The sequence below is a fragment of the Aythya fuligula genome, chromosome 1, assembly GCF_009819795.1.
Source record: "Aythya fuligula isolate bAytFul2 chromosome 1, bAytFul2.pri, whole genome shotgun sequence".
NCBI classification, from domain to species: Eukaryota; Metazoa; Chordata; class Aves; order Anseriformes; family Anatidae; genus Aythya; species Aythya fuligula.
In genome coordinates, this window is record NC_045559.1 from 143,821,951 (window position 1) to 143,844,519 (window position 22,569).

A 22,569-nucleotide genomic window follows, 5' to 3' on the forward strand; every position below is an offset into this window, starting at 1 on the left:
TCCTTATCTGCCTGTACAGACAGTATCTCACTTCTTCCATGTGATGCTGCCTTAGGGCCGCAGTCAGCTGAGCTGAAGCTGTTGACTAGGCTTTAATCACTTGCTGCATATCCTCCTTGTTGTCGCTTTGTGCTGTCCTCCCCTTACAGCCCTCACCGTGCTGCCTTCACACCAATGCTTCTGCAGCTGCCTCGACGTCTTGACCCGCTCCTTGGCTTCCTGCCATGCTGTATCAAATCGAAATTTCTTCCCTTTCCTTACAAGAACCAACACAGTGCTGTCCTTAAAGCAAATTTATCCTTCCCTGACAGCATCCACTGTTTTGTGTTGCTGTTCCCTTACAATTTTTACATCCTTCTTGCTTTGCTGCAACTTGTGGTTGGGTTTTCTATCTCCTCTGCAAATCATACCGTTGATAGCAATAACTCCTGTATAGAGCTGCTCCTATATTATAGTTGCTAGAAATAACTCCTTCCCCTGACTTAACCATTTTCATTTGCTCTCCCGTAGCTCAGCTCTTGCTCCCTGTTAATAATTAAGGCTGCAAGTCAGAGACCGAGGCAGGAGGAAACGATGATGTGAGCGCCAGTGAGAGTCACTAAATCAGTGCAATTCATAATTCCAGCAGGCTTGTGTCTTTGCTGAAACCCTCGGGGTCCTGTTACTGAAGATAATTTCACCTTTTTTTTTTATATATATCTATAACTAAGAATTTTTCTGAAGTGGCTTTTATGAAACTTGCAGCTCTTGTGTGATTGACTCATAAAGAGGATGAGCCGCTAATGAATTAACTCCTTGTCCTTTGAGAGCGGCAGGGCTAACACCCTCCTTTTCTTCTCTTTTTCTTCTCTTTTCTTTCTTTGGCACAGCCTACAGATGGTGCTCTGTAGATGTGCGTTTTCACAAGTCCTTCTGCAACTGATACTGGGAGGCGATTCCGATGGTTTGAACTGCAGGACAGCTCCCATATTAACAGCAGAGGAAAATCCGTGTGATTTTAAATTGTTGAGAAATATTTAGACTTCTACCAAGCTGGTAAATTTTTTTGCAGCTTGTTTGAAGTCACAGTGGTTTGAGGGGTATGTGTGTATTGACAGGATTTCTTCTTCATAATTCATGAGACAGTTTTTGCGCTGCCTGCAGTTTTCCCACAATAACTCTAATATTATTCACTTGGGGAAGCAGGGGCTGCACTCATCAGCTGTCATTTGCTTTCGAGTTACTAGTGCTTGGCTTGGGACAAACATTTGTTCCTGTTTTGCTGTAAATATCTGGGAAAGAGCTTGTTGCTCGAGCCCAAACAATCAATTCCCCTTCCTCTGCCGTGCCTGAAGGAAATCACTAGGAAGAGTCGTGCGTGCGTGCCACCAGTGCTGCCCCCACCCAGCTGCCCAGTTAGGACCAAAAACTGGTCTGGGTGCTGCAAAAGCTCTGTGAACCAGCTCAGGAGGAGCCTGTGTTCGGGGTAATGCAATTAAGAATATGTTTAAATGCTTTTTCTCCATGATAACTGTTACAAACTGATCTGGGAGTGCAGCAGAAGAGGCAGTGGCGGTGCGGGGTTGCAGCTGTGATCTCAGCATTTCAAGGTTTCTGTTGTGCTTTTGGCCTGGAGGCTTCAGAGAGCATTTCGGAGAGGAAAACCAAAAGAGTTGCCTGCACAGCCTGTTCCTGTGACTGGGATAAGCTCTACCAAAAGCTGCCATGGGGGTGGTTTTGAGCGTGTGTCAAAGAGCTCAAATGTGTCAGAGCCCGTGTATCAAATGCAAGGGGACGTGCTGGTGGCGTGCGTGGGTCTGAGGTTTTCTTCTGCCCTCTGGGAATTTTCCGCAGCGCGTGTGCTCCCGTGAAGGTTTGGCTGTGAACCACGCTGAACACTGAAAGCTCTTGTTCCTTGAGACCTGTTCATTTTGCAAACCACAAGCAAAATATAGCCAGGCAGCTGCACCAAGACCTTTCCCATACGGGCCACCACCAAGTTTATACCCAGCCACGCGATGGCCAGCCCTGTCCCAGCTGGGCCCGAGGCAGGGGGTGATCAGAAACTCCCAGTTGGGCACAAGAGGCTCGAGCAGCCGCCAGACGTTTTTGCTCTGGGGGCTGATGAGTCAACGCGCGGTTCTTGAATCAGCCTGATTGCCTAGGCTTATTTTTTTTATTATTATTATCCAAGCACACGTCTATTAAATTAATCCTGCAGGCGATTAGAGCAAGAGCTCTAATCATTTTTTGCTGGCTTTTTTCCACCGCTTCCTAGTCTGTACACCCTTTTCTAGAGAAAGTATGATACATTTCTTCTCATTTTTTCCCATATAATCCAGATCTGGATTATCAGTATTAACAGTGATATCTACAAGGGAGACTTGGAGCTCCATTTTCTTTCATCTCTCAGTAGCCGTAGCTTTGTTCTAGCTCTTTTCCTGCTAAAACTGCTAGGTTCCTGCAGCTAACGAGAGCGTGTTAACATGACTACATCAGGCTTGGGTTTGGCTGAATTTTATCTCCCCACAGTACTGAGTAAGACCCAAAAACCAGAACGGAGCTCTCTCCAGACATGGCCTTCCTGCCTCCAAGTCCTGAGTCTTCAGTCTTTGCCTGCTTTCCCCAACACCCGTACACAATAACTCTTTTTAAATTACCCGAAGGGCTTTGGATACGGCTTGTGTCAGCGCCTGTTTCCTGTTTTTTCCACGTTTTGTTTCTTTCAAGGTTGCTTTTGCTTTTCTTATTCCCACCGCACACAAAGAAACGCCTTACTCGAAGTCATCCTGACGACAGGAGAACACCTGTACTCTGGTTTTGTTGTTGTTGTTTTGCTGTTTTGGTTGGTTTGGTTCTCATTTTTGTTTCCCAGAGAAGACAAAAACCTACCCTGCTGTTCTAAACACATCTCTGGTCTAGCCTGGTGCCCTTCCTGATATTTGCTGGTGAGTGATGCTTCAAATCATTGCGCCCTCAGAGCTCCCCCCAAACCTCCCCTGCGTTATCTGTGTGTGCTCTGCTGGCCTCCGTGACATCCGCTGGCAAGGAGTTTCACAATCTCATTATGCATTGTGTGGAGAGAGGACTTCCTTTTGTTGATTTCGAACCTGCAGCCTGGTAATGTCATTGCGTGCCCCCTGATGCTTGTTTCAAAGGAAACGTCCTGCACCTCATTCATGATTTGATAAGCTGCTCATGAATGGATAACTCCCGGCTTCTGCGTTAGATGGCACGAGATGAGGAGCTGTGCTGCTGTTCTTCCCTGTAAGAGCACACCCAAATCGAGAGGCAAGTGCCCAGGGATTCGTGTGGCTGTGTTTCCTCTGACCAGCTACTGACACTGCTTGACATTGGGAATGGCTGAAGTGGTGGCATCAGAGCTCTGTCCACAAAAACAGAAAGATTTCTTCCACATGGCAGTATAAGAACAGACCCTGTCACTGCCAACCTGTATAGTTCTGGTGTCCTTTTGTGTTCCTGTGGATAAATTCACACCTTCCAGCATTCAAATTCTCCCCTGATTTTATTGTGCGGCGATTTCTAGCTTCCACATGTCCTCAACTTCGGATCACGCTGCCTGGCAGCGCTTTGCATTGTCTGCACGTTCGGGGAGGGCTGCTTTTATTAAAACAGGAATAATAGTCTCTCTGAACACGCTTTCACTCTGCTTCACTTCCAAACGGCTCTTCCTGTGTGGATAAGAGCTGGCTTGGAAGCCATTCATGAACAGCGGAGAATTGGCTGCCTGCTCCCAAGCCATTGAGCGAGGATTTCATTTCAAGGAACTGACAGGCTGCCCTGAGGAAGCAGGGGAAGGGGCGTGGGGTTTGGCGCTGACACGTGGTGTACGATTCTTCTGTTCACGTGTGGATGCGTTCGACCAGCAGTCGTTCTCCTAAATACCTAATTATGACCGCCTTGTAGGGGACTAATACAATCCAGAGAGAAAAGCTGCAGAGCGCCTGCGTAATCCAAGGTTTCCATAACTTTCTCTGTGGTTTCCATCTGTGATTTCGCTGGAGTATCCAGAACAAGGAACATGTTCCTCTTGCACGCTGGTATTGGTGACTCAGCCATGAGAAGAAGGGCCATCTAGGTCAACAACTGAATTACTATACTCCCTGCTTATCTGGGCTACTGAATTTAGTTAGTTATTTATTTGTATCAAAGTTGTTGATTCTGAAATGAGAGTGCTAAAGTGCCAATTTCTCACCTTGGCCTGCAATAGAAACTGATTTGTTCCATTCTGTCCCTCCAGTGTGTTCTCCGACTCCTTCAGTGCAGAGCTGCTGAATATATTTCTTCTTTCAGTTTTGTTACTTAAAAGTTGTATGGAGAAAGATGGATGTGTCATGCTGTCTCGTAGTCCATGAGTTTAACAACTAAGCCCGTGCCAAATCTTGTCAAAAGCACAGAGGCCTCCATGGATGTGATTCCGATGAGTTATTTGACTCCTGCAGGGGTCCATGTCTGTGATTTTCTTTTTAATCCTTTGTTACAGAAGCAAGCTCTGGCTATTACTATTTTTGGTGAATAAATTGTTACAGAAATTTCAAGTGGTGACAGTTCCCATCTTGACAGCATACTCTTCTTTTTTCATGAAACTTAAGCTGTTGTACTTGCATAATAAGAGTCCTTCAAGTTAAGGTTCCTCTGTAATTTTACAGTATTTTTGACCCTGTTAAAGTTAGTTTTGAAGACACAATTTCAAGTTTAGGTATAAATTAGAGACTTGTTCTTAGCGGCATTGCAATTCTGCAGTAATAACTGTTGTGAAAATGGAACAGGCTAAAGATGCATTCCTTTTATTTTCACTCCCAACTCTTTTATTGATTTGTCTGCATTTGTTTGTGTTTTCTAGAGTTCTTGAATGCCAAGGCCTGCCCATTGTGAACGGGCAGTGTGATCCCTACGCCACCGTTACCTTGGCTGGACCCTCCAGGCAAGTATTGCACGTGCTACAGCTCCCATTTCACAAGGATGCTTCCTCTTCCCTTGTCTAGAAATCTTCATTCTCAGATGGACAGAATATTCAGGAACCACTGAAATACATTAATAATTTCTTCGTACATGTATGAGCCACTGAGGTATACTAGAGCAAGCAATTTGAGGCTTAACTTCAGTTTTCATTTATGTGATGGTCTGAATAATCCCTGAATAATTTGGATATCCTGGAGTATGCAATTTGTGGTTAGGTTTAATTTGTGCATCTTCTCACCTCACAGTTGGAGGCCCGTTTTTGAGCAAATTTATTGCCTAATTTTGGGCAGAGGGCAGAAAAAAAAAAAAAAAGCTGAATACATCAACGTCTTGCAGAATTTGCACATTTGCTTGTGAATATTTAGGGTCTTGTCACTTTCAATTTGTGGCAAATTAACGGGTGTGCAGGAAGCTCTAGGTGGTTTGATTCTGTAATTCATTATATGTGGACACAATAGCGTGAATAAAATTTGGAATGAGGTTTTAGTAATCAGATTCTGCATAACAACCTTCAGTTTAAATACTGGATTAAATTCTCCTGTTGTGTTACAAAATTTCCCATGCTGTTGGATGCCACAGTTTTGTTTCTACGTATGTAGGGTGTCATTTTTTATGTCTGTGCCATGTTAGAAAAAAACACAGCTCTCCTGTGACCTCAGAGAATCAGATTTTGTAGCATAGGCTACAAAAACTCTAACATTTGACAATGATTTCTTATAAATAGCATAAATAAGATGTGTTCTTGACAAATACCTTGCACACAGAGGAGTCTTTGAGACCGGTCTGGATTCCTCATCTTTTCCTGGGTGTGTTATGCCTGACGTCCCTTAATGAGCTGTGTGTTTGAATTGTGTGCTCTGACATTTTAAGCATGTAACTTGTTTCAGATGGTGCTTGCTGTTTATAACTGGAGCTGGTAGGGAGATTTGGTGACTAATGCTGGTATCCTTAAATGTCCAAGCTTCCCTCTCTTTGCTCCCCCTCCCCTCCCCAGTCTGGATAATGTAGGACAACTGATAATGTGTTCCCCTTTAAAATAAGGCTCTATCCCATTCCTGTCTGGTTTTGGTGTTGTTTTTTTGTTTTGGCTGGGAGAGATGCCTCCTATCTTCTGCAGGCAGCGCGCAGCATGTGCCCACCCGGTGCATTAATTGCCCAATAACCGTGTTTGCCTTAATCAGCTGCCCTACATCCTGCTTCCCAGTGCCCTCCCTGGTGGGCTGATCCATAAGGAGCTTGATTGGCAAGTGTGGCTGATGAGATGGGATCGGCAGTCTGCCCCACGTCCTGCAGGCAATTAGCATCCCCTCTCATCTCCCCCTAGGAATAGCGAGGCAGTTTTGATCTGTGCATCAGCCGGCTCTCCGGATTTTACAATGCCTCTCCTCTGGGGAGTGGGAAAGCTGCTTTCTGCTGCTGGATTTTATGCGATGCCGAGCATAAAAACGTCAAACAAATGTGCTGCTGTTTATTCTGGAGCGTGTGCTTACAGAGCCAACAGATTTCTCAACTGGAGCTGTTTCTGGGGCTGTATTATAGGTGGGGAAGCTCGTGGGCTGGCCCATTCAAGTCACACAGGAAATATGCAGCAGCACTGGGAGCTGAACACAGTTTGGCTTGCCCGCTGTGTAAGAATACCTATTGTTGTCCAGTCGATAAAAACAGTTACAAGCTATCTAAGCAGCTTTCCTGCATGAGAAACAGGGAGTAGATTCTGGGACGAGATGATTAGTAGGTCAGTTTTCCACCCGGCTGATGCAGCTCTCCATCTGTGGCTGTTTTATCTGTGCCTTCTTCCTACTGGAGAGCTTTAGGGGAGGACGTGACACGGGATGGTACAGTGCTTCTCACAGAGCTTTTCACGTGCAGGTAACTAGAACAAATCAAGCGTAGGTTCATAGCATTTGGAAATCATCAAACATCCCTGCCGTGCTGGAGGCACGTGGCATTCTGGCTTTATCAGATGTGTTCCTCAGTGGCTCTGTTCTAGGATCACACTTCTGATGTTTTCTTACGCTCTTTTTCTTTTCCTTTATTCAGATCGGAAGCCAAAAAGACTAAAGTGAAAAAGAAGACCAACAATCCCCATTTTGACGAAGTGTTTTATTTTGAGGTTGGTATTTCAAAGGAGCGGGTGATAAGCTGAAACACTACACTGCAGATAGTTGGCACAGCATCCTGCTCGTGTTGTGCCAGCTGTCTTCTTTGAAGGCTGTTTGAAAGCACAGCGCAGGGGGAAGAAGTACCCGGGATCAGGCTGGCAGCACTGTGTCGCTTCAGCCCAGGTGCTCTGAAGGAGAAGCTTCAAGGTGGGCGCTCCTCCTGAGCAGCAGGCTTTGCACTTGCTTAAAACTCAGCCCAGCTGAGTTTTGGAAAAGGACATTTAAGAATGGGATTAAAAAAAGATGTGTATATATGTACACTTTCTTTAGCCTGTGGTTTTGTAGCTGTTCCACCCTTCTTCCCCAGTCAATGGGAGGAAGGTTATCCCATGGGAATGCAGTAGAGGAAAAATGTACTTAAAAGTGGATGTTTCAGCTTCAGCTGCTGCAATAGCAGTGGGTGAAACCTCTGAGCTTTATTTAACACAGAATGTTTTCAACAAGTCCGGTTAAAACAAAGCATAACTCATAAAAGTGCTCATTTTGGTTCTTTTGGCAAAAGTAGCAGTAATTGTGGTGTGTCCATATGTATATCTGCATGTGTTTCTAATTTGCAACTTTTCATCCTGCCTGCAAAGTATGTGCATCTTTCTCTGTTCTTTTTCTCTTGGACATTTTAGTCTTGGTCTACGCCGAGCTGTTCTATTTTGATAGGTACCTCAAAAACAGATCTGGCATAACTGAGTGAGTGAAAAGCCTGAACAGGACAATGCAGCTGGCAAGTCACTGGAAAGTCAGGTCACCTGGCCCAGAGCTGCAGCCCTTGGCAGTGACACGGGAGTGATGCTCTGTGTAGATAAGCCAGAACGGGCTCTCTCGTTCTTAATATAGGCAGTTCTGGAGGTGTCTGACAGCGAGAGCTTTTTAATGAGCCTAATTGAGGAATTCAGCCTGTCTACCACGAAGCTTCACCTGCCTGATTCCTCTGCCTTCTGTGCGCTGCAGGAGCAGTGAACATTTGGTATTTAAACACCGAGCTTGGCAGGTGGTGCCAGACAGGGAGAGGAGGGAGAGAAGCAGAAGGCACCTTCCAAGTGGAGTTGTGGAAGGGATCTGGTGGCTTGCTAAGCTTGGCTTTATCCTAAGAGCCAGGTTAATGCAAATATTGGTTTTCTAAATTGGAGTAAAAGGGTTTCTGTGTGGTAAGAACAGAGCTTGGGCGGTATCCGAATCAGCCAGAATAATCCTACCCCCAGTGCAGACAGAGCCATCGTAAATTTATGTCATTTTGAGTAGTTAGGACATACCAGGCCAAATGTCTCTGAGGGACAGGGTTCATCAGCACTGCTACGACTGGGAAATGCGTTCGCTAATGAGACGTGGGCAGACCTGTAGCTAACCCGATTCCTGTGGAGCTGCACAGATTCGGGTTGTTGACAGACATGTCATTTGCTGCTTCCAAACAGCTTCATCAGCTTTCCTGCAGTCTGCTAGCACAGCAATCAGCCGTGGCTCCAAGGAAGAAGAGAAATCTGTAAAAGGCAGTGAAGAGAGGCTTTCTACAGCAAAGTCACGTAGGTTGAAGGTGCTACATGGAAAATAGCTTATCACTGGTTTGAGAAATTTAAGGGCTTCTTTAAAGGGTGCTACAAGCGAAACTTGCACCTGATGGTTTGGAGCTGTTTTCACCACCGCTCCAGCTGCAGCACAGTGAAGGGGCTCGGAGCTACAGGAAAATCTCCCCCTTACGGGAACTGAATAAGGTAGTGCCGGGGACCTGTCTGCAAACCTGCATGTGCTGAAAAAGAAAGAGCACCTGATAAACAGCTTGTCAGCTTTGCCTGAAGACAGGGGCTGACATGGCAGAATTTTACACCCTTTTTTGTAAAATGGTACAGGGCAGCTTGCTGGGCACTGTGGGCTGACAGTTCCCGAATACCTAATTCCATCCTTGGAACTGGTGGGCCTCACCTAGCTGTCTTTCCAGCACTTAGATGAATCTGCACACTAAGCAATCACAGAGGTGAACAGAGAGACCTTGTGCAGACAGGCTCCAGCAAAACTTCTCAGAAAAGTATTTCACTTATGGCACAGCCCTTTTGAGTACACTTAGGCTGTGACTTTTTATAACAACTCATGTCTTACAGGTAGTAAAAACTGAAGTTTACTTCCCGATTCAGAACTACACCATCAGCTTCACCATGGTAGTTAAAAGCAGATCTTTTTCAGTTAAGTAGGATGGGTTTTTGAAGCCACACTGAAGATGGCTGCAATAGTAGGGTGAGAAGATTTGTGCTGAGCTGCTGAAGTTGTCTGATTAATTAAAATTAACCTGCTATTAGGCTCACAGGTGCATTTGATTCAATTACAGGCTAGAGCAGTTGGTCTCCAATGCTGCTAATCACCTGGCAAATGGAGCCAGTGGTCACACACACAAGACTGTTACGTGTCACATGCTGAAGGTTCTTTGGTTTCTCTCTTTCTGTGCACCTTTATATTTGCCTCCCTTGTTTGTACCATCTGCATCTGATGTACTGTACAAAACCAAGTAGTCAAATTTACAATAAGAGCCAGTTTTTGTGAGTGGGAAGCATTAAACCACAAGAGTATTTAAGCCTACAATAAAGTTGAGCTTCTGTGTGCAACCAGGAGCTGAAGCCACACATCATACGCACTTGCGTTTGATCAGTTCCTGCTGTGGTTTCAGCTGGGTGGGGTGGCCTTTTTCTCAAGTTTCTGACACACCATGAAAAAATACAAATATCAAAGTCTTTTTTTTTTTTTTATCATGCTAGAAAAGAAATGCTAAGAAATGTTTGTACAAAAGCTTTCTTTTGCTAATGCTCTACACTTGCAGCTATCTTCCCATTGTTTTCTACCTATGCTTCTACCTATGCTAAACTCAAAGTACTGCAGTAATATTAAAGAAATCCTTTCTCTGATAAATAAAGTGTAAGTGTATGTGGTGTATGTAGTTATTCTTGGATATGGTTGTTACTGCTTCTGTACAGTGAGGAGTCTGTTCAGCCAACAGGTTTGTTCCCATGCATGAATGTTTTCAGAACCAGGACTGAAGACACTGTTGATAGTAAAAGACTGCAGTCTTCCAGAGCTTTGTATAAGTAACTCAGAAATGCTTTTCACAGATCTCACAGAATTTCTAGGTTGGAAGAGACCTCAAGATCATCGAGTCCAACCTTTTTTTGTATCAGTTCAATTTGTTAAAGATTTCTCTTTTTTATTAGGTTACAAGACCCAGTAGCTACAACAAGAAATCCCATTTTGATATTGAAGATGTTGATGAAGTTGACAAAATGGAGATCAGGTGAGAACATTTTCCACTAATGATTTTTTCTCCCAAAGCTGTGCACCTCTGTAGTAGACTCTTCTTTCAAAATGATGAGCATGGCTTCAATGTTGATAACTCAAGAGGAATCTTCCATGTTCATGGAAGGTCTGTTCATTTACCTGCATGGTCCTGTAGATCATATGTGAATTTGTGACAGTTCTTCTGTGGGAGAGTTGGTCGTTACTTTCCTTGGTATCCTGTGTGTATGCTAATGTCCATTTGCCATTAAACACAGATTTTTCTGTCTGGGTTCCCCTCCCTCTGCTTCCCAAGAGAGCCCAGGAGCTCTGTGATGCTCTCAGTGGAAGGATCTGGTTTTTTTTCATCGCTTAATTTTGGTAACCCAGATAAGGGCCTCCTTCCCTGACAGGAAACTCTTGAGTTCAGAGTTTCTATGGGGCTGAGGCAGTTTCCCTTCTCTTTTCCCCGCCAGAAAGGCAGGGGAAGGCAGAGTGGCGGCGTTCTTGTGAGGCTGGGCATGACCCATTGCACAGGGAAGAAGCAGCTCTGATTTCAAAACCAAAACAACCCCCTGACTTACTGCTGTCCTAAAACTTGCTGAGGCCTGTCAACAGTGTCTGTTGGAATGGGTGAAGAGAAAGAGCAGGGAGGAATCAAGAGGGGGTGCAAAGCTTTGAGATATCACGTGTGGGGTACCATCACAGACTAGAAAGTTAGGCCGTCTGGTGATGGGGATGCACAATATATGAAAACTGCTGTATCCATGTCAAGTGAGGTGGTATTTCCCCTCCCCTGTATGCTGTAGGAGTTGGAGGAAGAAGGGTTGAGGAGGAATGGTGGCCTCCCTTCCACCTCTTCCTCCCCAGGCCTCCCTCTCCCTCTCTTAATAGTCCCTAGGGCCTTCAGAAGCATGGCTGGCAGTAAGCAAAGGAGGGGAGACGAGGCAGGAGGAACGATAACTTGCTCCAAACAGGGAAGATGCATGTGTGGTAATGATGGAGGGGGGCTGCCATATTACCCTCTGCTTCCACACTCAGCTGCTGGCTCATGTAGCCTGGCACCGTGGTACCACAGCACTGCCCGAGGCCTTGTAAATTAGTAGCTGGGAAAAGATGAAGCACGTCAATAATACATGCAAGTAGATAAAGAGTTAGTTTTGGTCAAGCAAACCCTTTGCTCGGAGGGTTTGTCCCATACAGGACAGAGTGTTTTTGTTTCCATCTCGGGCCCCCCTCCCGCCCCCCTCACTTCCTTCGGCCTGTTCAGTCAGAGTGGGATTGCCCCCGTGCCCTTGGGACGGATCGCACAATTAATGGGCTTGGGGGGTTGTTTTCTTTCTCCCTCCTGAGAAAATACCATTCCACGGGGTACAGAGGAGGCTCAGTCTCTCATGGGTTTTCTCTACAGCTCTGAAAGTTGCTCTTTTCTGAGTGGGTGTAGGAAGTTGCAGGCAGGGCATATCAACACTAAAGGACCAGATGTTCTGGTGAAATTCATTGTTTCTCCTCCCCCTCTCTGTTGTGCTTTTTTTTTTTCTCTTTTTGTGACTAGAGCCTGACCATTTCAGAATAACACTTGCCATGCTTTTGCCTTTTTAAAAAGCTTGGGAAACACTAATCTGTTAGATGCTGGGGTTGGTGTATAATATATATATTTTTAATGCTGCTTATTCTTTTTGCTCCAAGCACCCAAAACAATAATGTCAGAATTTGCATGCCTGCTTTGCTTATTGTGTAGGGTGAGATCTACCTAGAGCTCTTGGTTCCTTTCCCGCAGAGCCTTTACACTTTTGGGTTGATTTTTTTTTGGTTGTTGTGGCGCTTTTTTTGTTTTGTTTTGTTTTTCTGTAACTGAAGTTGCTGTGCTGGTACAGCCTTTGGAAGTGTGGCAGGCTGTGTGTGTTTTGAAAGTGTTATTGCTAGCGTGCATCTTGAAAAAAAATGGATAAACTAGAAACCAGGAGCCTGTAAATACTTGGTAAATGCTGTTTGACTCTGTGTAAATAAGCTGCAAAAGATCCCATCCCCTCCTGGATCTGCATTTGAGCCATTTGAATTAGTTAGTGAGGTAGTAATCAACCATATATGGGGAAAGAGGAGAGAAGGTGGAGTTCACGGAGATTTTTCCTTGTGGGGAATTGTTGCCCTGCAGAAATACTCTCAAAATATCAGAGTTTGAAGAACTTAAACCAGTAGACCTGCAATGTGAGCTGTTGGTATGTCTAGCATATGAAACTTGATGCATGAGGCACTGTTGAGAGATACAGGGCTCAGGGGATTTAGAAGTGACGTCCTCTGCACTTGCATAAGGTAAGGTAAACCTTCAGCAGGACTGTCAAGCCTCATTCCTTGACAAGCCTCCTGTGACTTGCTGGAGACTAGGAAGGTGGTGTAAATATGTCCATAATTAGATGACTTTGCACCTTACCCAAATTACAGTTACAGTTCTCCTAAAAGTCTCAGTTACTCAAAAACTGATACATTTTCTGCATATAGCTTTTTTTTCCCCAAGCTTAAGGCACATTTCTAGCTGAGCTTGTTTTAAAATGAAGGTGCCTCTCAAAGGAAACTTTAAAATATGTATAGAAACATCTGTCCTACAGTTTGAAATCCTTACTCTGATGTGGGTATTGCAGCATTTATCCACAAAGGCCAAGTTAGATGCCAGTACTTCTACTCTGAAGCTCAGTTTTACATCCTAATGTTAAAGAGCACATGAAAGGGAAGGAAGTATCCTCTCGTCAGCCATACCAGAACTTCCATGTGTGAGGGACAAAGTGCTAGAAATTGCGTAGGTTTCAGACAACGCACACGTTATAGGGCGGTAAAGTTTCTGAGCATCTGCACAGAACTACCTTAGGTGCAACAGATTTGTAAGCTTGACAAGTGATTCTTCCCAGAAGCTAGAGGAGGGGAAGGACTGGGAGGAAATTCAACCTCACTCTGTAACGCTGCTGCTTATGCTGCTGATAAAATGAAATCCAAACACGGCTGAGACTAGAAGTATGGAGTCCTTAAATGTCTGTGCAGTTTTTTCCTCTGGTCTTCATTTTATCTGTATTTTTCATTATCTGGGATATCTAGGTGATTTTTGGTGATGTTTAATGGAGATCAATTGCAAGACTCCAGAGATCCAAGGTTGTCTCTTGACTGTAGGGAAGCCCATATAGTACAGTTTTGGAACTTTATAACTCATGGGCTTGAGGGGGTTGGAATTGAAAACAAAGTTCTGTCTATCTATGTATTTATTTATGAAGAATCTCCTAACATTACATGTTTTCTATTACAGAGTTGATCTTTGGAATGCCAGTAACTTGAAGTTTGGAGATGAGTTTCTAGGAGAACTGAGGCTTCCTCTGAAATTTCTCCGACAGTCTAGCTCCTACGAAGCATGGTACTTGACATTTTTCTTTTGGAGCGTATAAGCAGAAACATATGTCTTCTGTGAAGTCTTTGAATAATTACAGCTATGTGATAAAGTTTAAATGGATTTAATTTGTATCTAATTTTTTTGTAAGCACGCCAGAATAATCCTAGCAAATGTAAGAACAAGAAGTTGTGATGATATGATTAGAGATTTCAGTCTGCCTCTGTGTTGCGTGTGGGAGTTCTAATACTTTGACTCTATGATATTATTTACTGCAATTCAGGAGCAATGGTATAATTTTCTGAATATGTCATTTTTTTTATGTATCATACACAAATCTTAATGATCAGAACTTTCCATGTTGCAGTTGGTGCAAAATAGACTGGCAGACATGATTAAAAAAAATCTGAGTCAGAACTCTCAAGAAATGTGATAGGTATATAAAGGTTGTGTGTATCTTTAGCTTTTCTGTGTGCTCATGTATAGCCTGAGATAATTTTGTGTTTCAGCACAAACTTTGTCTTTTTTTTTTTTTTTGCATATCAGGTATTTCCTGCAGCCCAGAGATAATGGAAACAAGTCTTTGAAACCTGATGACCTTGGTTCCTTAAGGTTAAATGTGGTTTACACTGAGGACCATGTTTTTTCCTCAGACTATTACAGTCCACTTAGAGATCTCCTGCTAAAATCTGCAGATGTTGAGGTAATTTGCTTGCACTGCTGGTTGTTTACTATAGATCATCCTCACAGGGGTCTCCCTGAATGTTGGTCATGATCTTGTTGGCACCACAGGTGTGTAACTACCAGAATCTTTATCATCTTCCTTCTTCCATGCGAGGGTCTTGTTAAGCTCTGCATATCCTTCATGGTTGTTTTCTGTCCTTGCAGAAAAGATCTTTATCTGCCTGCAGCATGGTGGGTGAAGGCACACCCAGGAACACCAGTGGTTTTAAAAAGCAGCATATTCTCTGTGGCTTTCTAATTTTACCTAGGAAAATGCAAAGTAAAGTAAAGTTTGATCAATTGGTTTTCCTTTGCTAGAGAGGAACAGGTTTACTTGTACAATTGAAAAACAAAACAAAATGACAAAAACAAAACAACCCCAAACCTAACTCTGAAATGTTCGAGGGATGGACCACATCTGCCAATGTGTATAGTTTTAGCAGTTGGTTTGGATTTGGGGTTGTTTGTTTGTTTGTTTCAGTACAAGAACTGGTTTCTGTTCTTACTGGGACTTGAAAATGAGAAGGTTTAGAGTTCTTCCTCTTCGGCTGCTTCCCAGGCAACAGTCACATTCAGTGAAGAGTTGGCTATTAAAAATGAGGGGAAAATACCGTACTGCAATAGTTTTTAAATTGCTGCCCTCTTGTGATCAAAACTTAAAGCCAACAAGAAGTGGGATGTGAGGCCCTGCCATGTCATGTACAGGCATGTTTAGGTAAATGGCTGCTGCAGCTGTTATGTGGGGTTATGGACTAAGGAGCTAAGGGGAAGAGAAGGGAATTAGGCTTGTGCTGTAATGATCTCTCAAAGATTTTCTCTCTTTCCACTGTTCAGCCTGTTTCAGCATCAGCTGCACACATTTTGGGTGAAGTTTGCAGAGAGAAACAGGAAGCAGCCATACCTCTTGTCAGGCTTTTCTTACACTATGGCAGGATTGTGCCTTTCATAAGTGCCATTGCGAATGCTGAAGTGAAGAGAACTCAGTAAGTACCACTGAACCCATTGCTATTAACATACCTACTCTGTGTTGGCTAGTGTTATGATCTTTCACTCTGTTTCTGGAACTATATGCAATTTCATAACAAACTGTTGGAGTTGCTCCTGTTCTTCCCAGCTGGTGTCAGAGTTCTTTACAGAAGCTCTGCAGATCTGGTGAGTTCGGTTTGAGGAGGAATTCCCATCTTGTTTTGTGAAGTCTACTTGCAAAACTGTTTTCAGGTCTGAAAGCAGGGATTTTCTGCATTCTGTCCTGATTGTTTGAGGATAACTTTAAAATCCTACCTTATCTTCAACTGTTCATATGAAATCATTTCAGCTTTATAATGTGCTAATAAGCCATCTAGTGCTAAGTAAAAGTGTTTGCTGAATTTGTTCAGAACAAAAGGCGAGTTTCTTCCTAGACATGAATATTTAAGGCAAGCTGTGTGACTAATCTCTCCAATTAGAGGTCTGAGGAACAAAGATGGGAATGGATCTGGCAGTGGATGGCAGAGAACAGAATCTTTTAGCACTTTTTATAAGTCCCTTTTTGACTTTCTGGTGTGCTGACAGTTTAGCAATGTAAGATATACTATTTCCACCAAGCAGACCCTAAAGAACATATGTTGCAACAAGCCTTCTGCCTACTTAACCATGCTCTTGAATGACAATAGCAGAGATCATTGGGAACCAAGGGGAATGACAGATATTGACTCTAAAGTAACAATTCCTCCCTACCAAATAAAGTCTTTGTATGGGTTGTTTTTTTTCAGTGTCTTAGAGTGTTTTTCCTCATGTAGGCAGGTGTATTTTTCTATGCTGAAGGTTGGCAGAAACAGCTTGGTTGATGCAGGATGAGGAAATTTGCTGCTCCATAGTCAGTCGTGTTCCTGTGATAAAACAGCAAACATGTTGTTTGTTTTCAGGACTTTCAGGCATTTGTAACAGGCAGGGACCTAACTTCTATATTAAAAAAAATATATCAAAATCCAGTCAAGTAATTCATCCTGTAATGTATTGCTTGTAAATGAGTACAGCTGTAGTAAGCTATAAGCACCAGAGAAGCTGTTAGTGTGTGTTCAAGAACAAGCATATGAGTTCACATCCAAGTTTGATCTGCTGTCTGTCGGCACAGTTTTTGATCATACAGGTGTAGATGATAGTGTTGATTATGTACCTGCCTGCAGAACTGAAATTGGTATGCAAGGAATTGCATGTACAAAATTAATTGAACATGTAATTTTCAATTGCATTCTCAAAATGAAAGTAGTAATTAAAAAAAAAAAAGTGCATGTGACTGTGTAAATAGGTAATCTTAGCGAATTGCAGTAGCCATGTAGTACAAGAAGAATTCTGTGGAGGCAGGTCGTTCAGGAAAATAAGAAAGTCTGCAGAGCATCAGCTATCCACACAGTTCTTTGTGCAGAATTGGGATCTGAACTACTTTTTAACAGTATTATTACAGAACAGTGCTGGAAGCAACTTAGAAAGGATGGCCATGTCATTGGAGCTGGTGTTTTCATCTCTCTTCCATTCTAAACCTACATATTTTGTAGGAGGTCACTTGTAATGTCCAGTGTTGTTGCAGGACTCGAATCAACTCCCTCCTTCCCTTACTGAAATTAATGCTGTTCAGCAGGTGCAGCTTCCCTCACTGGTATTGTAAACCCTTTTGGTTTGAGCCTGCATCGTTGCCATGTGTTTGGATGGTGCACTGAGGCTTCCACACACCATCCTAATACAAAATAGATGATCTTTAGTCCCTCAGGACCTAATGTGACTGCTGCTTTTCTGTTACAGCTTGGTAGAGCACTAAGTGCTACATGACTGCATTTAATGACAGGCTGGTGTTGAAAGGAATTTTTGTTTGTGTGTTGAAAACATATTTCCATCACCTTTCACAGCTTCTATTTCTGCATGTTAGCAGTTTATTACAAAGAGACTAAACTACAGAAAACTGTTCACTTCCAGAGATCCAAACACCATTTTCAGAGGAAACTCATTAACTTCCAAGTGCATTGATGAGACGATGAAACTGGCAGGGATGCATTATCTGCAAGTTACACTAAAGCCAATTATAGATGAGGTAAGAGCAGTTTAGACTGTTTATTTGACTTGAAATGTCACTGCAAAAGGCCTTCAGGGAGCAAGTACTGTTTATTCCTTCTCGTTTTAAGGTGACTTGTAGAAATGACACTTACAAGCCTGTTTCTACATTAAAACCTTGTGTTAGTTTAGCCAAAGCTGAGTCACCCGGTTCAGCAACAGTTGCATTGTGTTAAAGTAAATGAACTGAGACAAATGGAAGCTTTCAAATTATTCCAGTTCATAAAATCTAACCTGTATTGTTGCGGAGAAGTTAATCAAGTAATAACTTAGATGAATAAATAATGTATCTATAGCAGAAAGCTTCTGGGAAGCTCTAAGTAATACTTTTCATCTAGTGGCTTTAAATTAATACAAGTATTCTTAGATAAATGTGTGTGTGATGTATGTGTTGTGGCAATGGTTTATTATCTGTCCAGTCCAGAACGGTGGGTGTGGGGTTCTTCATGCAGTAATTGAGCAATACTTTCAGACCACAGACTTCCTTTAAATGATTTGACAATTTCTTCAGCTGTTGTTCCACTGTTTCATTAAAAAAAAAAAAAAAACCACAAACAAACAACCTTATGTTTCTGAAGAATATAAATATACTTTCAAAGTTGGCTGTTTTGGCAGAACAGGACTTTTCTTGAACAGTCTTGCCTGAGAGTGTCTGACCAATTATTCACCCTAGTTGAAAGAAAAGGTAGAATAAAAGAGTAATAATTTTGAAAAAAAAAAAAAAAAAGATCACTTGTAATTTACCTTTGATACTTTGTCAAGAACAAAAGTACAAATTACACTGTTGGCTTTTTATCCAAAAATCAGATGAGGCATTTTACAAAACTTTTCCAACTTGAAGGTAAACTAATATATTAATTGCTCTTTTTCTTTTTTTTTTTTTTTTTCTCTAGATCTGCCAGGTACATAAACCTTGTGAAATTGATCCCGTGAAATTAAAAGATGGTGAAAACTTGGAAAATAACAGGGTATGCATTAGATTTTGAAGATAGGATCTCTGTTTATATTGTCTTGTGGTAGCTTAGGTCTTCAGACTTAATGTTGCAAATAAATCTGTCATTTATTAGAATACATCGGAAGCTTTCTTAACATCAAAAAATGTGTGTAATTAATTTATATCAGTTTTACATTATGCTATAAATACAGTATCTGTCAAATGTTACATTCCCTGCCTCCCTGAAAGATTAGGGCTTGATGACAAACAGCCGAATATTCAATGTTAACGTCGGGAGCAAGGATAACTTAGCCTGTGGCTTTAGCAATGTCATAGAAAGCAGGGCTGTGAAAAGAAATAATACGTCATGCAACCACATCACTCAATGTTTTTGATAGGGATAGCATTTTTACTCTTAAATACGTGCATTTATTGAAGAGAGTATCACTAAGAGTGAGATTGTTTTGCAAGTATATAATGTTGGAAGTGAGAATCTCTTAACGATGGCATTATGAATAAAACCAGGCATAATACTGCTTTCCACAACAGAAAATGGTACCAATTTTGTCATAATCATTGTATTTTTCAGGAAAATCTGAGGCAGTATGTTGATCGCATTTTTACTGTAATTACTAAGTCTGGTGTAAGCTGTCCTACAGTGATGTGTGATATTTTCTTTTCACTGAGGGAATCGGCTGCCAAACGTTTTCAAGGTGAGTTTCTCTGTATTGCTTCATTTTGTATCTCAGATAGCTTTTAAATGTAGGTGTAATCTAGAAGTCTGCGTGATCTGTGATAGATTTAGTCATTGAACATGATATTATCCCAAACACAGTTTGGGATGTGTTTTTTTTCTTGATTATAAATACTGTCATTTCCTTGATTATTCATTCAATGAAAAACGGTACTTTTGATGATTGTGAGTTTTCCTTAAACATTCAAAAGAAAACAACATTTTAAAAGAGTTTATGTTGGTGTATATTTATGGTTTCAGTATTTACGAAGTATGCTGTTTTTAGATGTTCTGTTGTTTTTTTTTGTAATGGCTCATTCTGCAGGCTCCATGCAGCTGAATTGTTTTCTTCTCATACATCAACCTGTAATAAAGGCCAATTTATTGGAGTCATTGCAAGCTTATAGTCCTAGGAGGCCTGTGTGCTGCAAAGGTTTTCTGGCTGTCAAGAGACCTCTTTCCACTGCCTCCTAGTTGTTTTGGCTCTGTGAGAATGGGTGGGCAGTATCAAACTAGGATCAAGCAAAACAACTAACCTATGTATTTTCATGAAAGGAAGCAGATGAGAATAATGATTTAACTTGTAGATAGGTACATTTCCAGCACTCATTTGAGTTAGCTTTCAGAAGGCGTTCTGGTAATTGCAGAAGGTTTTAAAGGAGGAATTATTGAAATACTCAGTAGAGGTTCTTATTTTTTTAATAGGTGACCTAGATGTGAGGTATACAGCTGTCAGCAGCTTTATTTTCCTGCGATTCTTTGCTCCTGCCATTCTTTCTCCAAACCTCTTTCAGCTTACACCACACCATCCTGTAAGTATTGTATCTTTTTTTTTTTTTCGAGCTCTGTATATGGTTCTGTCACCACAGGCTGTCTGGCAAGATTCTTTCTTCAATTCTTTTAATAGCCTCTAGGAGAAATAGCTTTGTTAGTTCAAAGATCTGCTATGCCTGTCTTGCATATGGAGAATGACTGTATGTGAAGAATTTGGGAGGTGTGGGAGGAACAGTGAACTTTAAGGTCAAACAAGGTAGATGGTCTCGTTTTTACTGCCTTACATTAATGCTGGATTGATTGTCAGCAACAATTGGAGATGTTTTAGATGTTAAGCAACTTACCCAAAACTTTCGGTAGTTGTTTTTACTGGGAGTGGAGAGGACCTGAACGGTCTTTAAGATAGACTTTAGTTTTGCAGGTGATTAGTCTTCAGAAAAGCAAGGCAATGGGGTGACTTAAGAGTTGAAAACCTTTAAAAGAAGCAGTGTTTTTCTATAGCGTTTTATTGGTCCTTTTCTAATCTTATGTTTATTTTCTACAAGGAGAATAAGAACTAAGAGATGTTTTAAGTATCCAATCCATTTAATGTTGTTCTTCTCTTTCCTAGGATCCTCAGACTTCTCGAACTTTGACACTTATCTCTAAAACCATTCAAACACTGGGCAGCCTATCAAAATCTAAATCTGTAAGTATGTTTTTTTTTCATTTAAACGTTTAATTCCGGAAAGTGATTTCTTCTTTAAAGCTTTTATCACTTGTAATTAAGCCTTTACAATTCTTGAGTAGCACTAGTTTTAGGCAAAACTACTTTCCTCTGCTTTGAATATAAGCCTCATATGCTCACAGGAAAAATAAGTCTGTCTTAATCTGAACTACATTTTAGTAAAAGCAAAATTTGTGCCCAACCTAGAAGACTGTTCCAGGGCTTTTCATTCCTTCCTTCTGGAAGAACAGATAGTGATCAGGAAAACCCGTGAAATTCTCTATTTGCATCTGATACATGATAGCAGCTCCACAGGGTTTTTCAGATTGTCTCTGCATTTTAAAGCCTTAATTGGTAAGAATATCCCAGTAAAGGGAAAGGCAGGGCTTTGCTTTTCGTACCAGTTCAGTTTATTGCCAGTCAGAGGTGAAATGAGATCTGGATGCCCGTGCTCTGTACTTCTAAATGAAGTAAAGCGTGTTTCTAAAGGTACCAAACTACTATATCTGATGATAATTTGGGGCTGCTGGTGGTCTAGTTACAATTAACCCAGGCTACTGTAGATGAATTTGTACCTCAATTAAGAGTCCTTTGAGGCAATAGAATCCGTACGCTTTTTGTCAGCTTTTAGGACCGGGATTAAAAGCCAAAGCAGAAGCTTGAAGCTTTTGAATAATGCATTATTAACTGTATTAATTGAGCATCTGGGATGAGTTCTACTACCATTTGAAATAAGAATTTGGTACTACTGAGTGTGTGCTGTACAACGGGAAAGTCGCTTTTTGGTTATTTTACCTCTGGCCAGAAAGAAAAACCCCTTATCTGTGGCGGTTTGTCTCATGGTCTGGTACTGTTAACAATATTTTAGGTATAAACTCTATTATGATATGCATGGTTTTGCTTTTGTATTTCAGGCTAATTTCAAGGAATCCTACATGGCTACTTTTTACGACTATTTCAATGAGCAGAAATACGCAGATGCAGTAAAAAATGTACGTAATGTAAATGTTCTGAATCATCCTTACGTGTTGTTGAAGCTGATGCTCAGAGTCCTAGAGTGTGCTGTTTGTAAACTAGGATGTGTGTGCTAGAAAAGGCAGGCTCCCAATTATTGTAATTTTGGGAATGCATTAAATTATGTGCATGCCAATGTTATAATCTCTTTGGGTCTGCTTCTGTTTAATAATTAGGTTGGATCAATAAGCTGCTGCTTATTGCTCGAGTCATGGGCGTGCTTCATGGGATGCTGCAGATCTGTCTGAAAATTGCTTAGCCCAAAAGGAATTGAAAGATCTGTGTAACAAAGGGGAAACAGGAAAAGAAGGGCTGGTCATCTGCAGCTTTGCTGCTTAGGAGCGTTTGTGCTATTTTTAGTTTACAGCCCAGGAAACCTCCCAAATTCCTCAAGTATCTGCCAGTACCCTTCTGTTTAACTACTTTTACAGTATGTCCTTGTAGCACCGTGTTGGACTAACGTTAAAGATTTTAGTTTGGGTAGTGCTGTACTGCCATTTCATTTATGCTTTTTCTTCACCTTTTAGTTTCTAGATTTAATTTCGTCTTCAGGAAGGAGAGATCACAAGAGCATAGAGCAACCTATATTGCTTAAAGAAGGGTAAGCATGCATGTGCCACAAAACCCTCTGAACGTGTGCTTGCTACCATTCCGAGGCAGCTATCTTTTATCCCACCCCTATTCCATCTGTCTATTCAGAAAAGAGTGTAGGGAAATCATTGTATTGCTGTTTCTACTCTCTGTGGCTGCTCTAGTTCATTTTAACATCCTTTCGTTTGTTTTAAACACCTTATATTAAGAGTGTTTTGAAATATATGGTGGAAAAAGAAGCCTGTAGACCTCAATTAGCACAGTTAATGC

The 22,569-nt window shown here is 41.8% G+C and overlaps 1 protein-coding gene across 1 annotated transcript in view; it reads left to right on the forward strand.

Moving 5' to 3' along the window:
• Positions 1 to 22,569, forward strand: part of RASA3 (RAS p21 protein activator 3) — a 104,031-nt gene that overhangs the window by 69,074 nt on the left and 12,388 nt on the right. Inside the window, exons 6-18 of the mRNA XM_032189339.1 lie at positions 4,844 to 4,924; positions 7,003 to 7,075; positions 10,310 to 10,389; positions 13,663 to 13,767; positions 14,287 to 14,443; positions 15,298 to 15,446; positions 17,413 to 17,527; positions 18,441 to 18,515; positions 19,071 to 19,194; positions 19,920 to 20,026; positions 20,599 to 20,676; positions 21,609 to 21,686; positions 22,236 to 22,309. Of these exons, the coding sequence (XP_032045230.1) occupies positions 4,844 to 4,924; positions 7,003 to 7,075; positions 10,310 to 10,389; positions 13,663 to 13,767; positions 14,287 to 14,443; positions 15,298 to 15,446; positions 17,413 to 17,527; positions 18,441 to 18,515; positions 19,071 to 19,194; positions 19,920 to 20,026; positions 20,599 to 20,676; positions 21,609 to 21,686; positions 22,236 to 22,309 (1,296 nt within the window). The remainder of the gene's footprint in view (positions 1 to 4,843; positions 4,925 to 7,002; positions 7,076 to 10,309; positions 10,390 to 13,662; positions 13,768 to 14,286; positions 14,444 to 15,297; positions 15,447 to 17,412; positions 17,528 to 18,440; positions 18,516 to 19,070; positions 19,195 to 19,919; positions 20,027 to 20,598; positions 20,677 to 21,608; positions 21,687 to 22,235; positions 22,310 to 22,569) is intronic.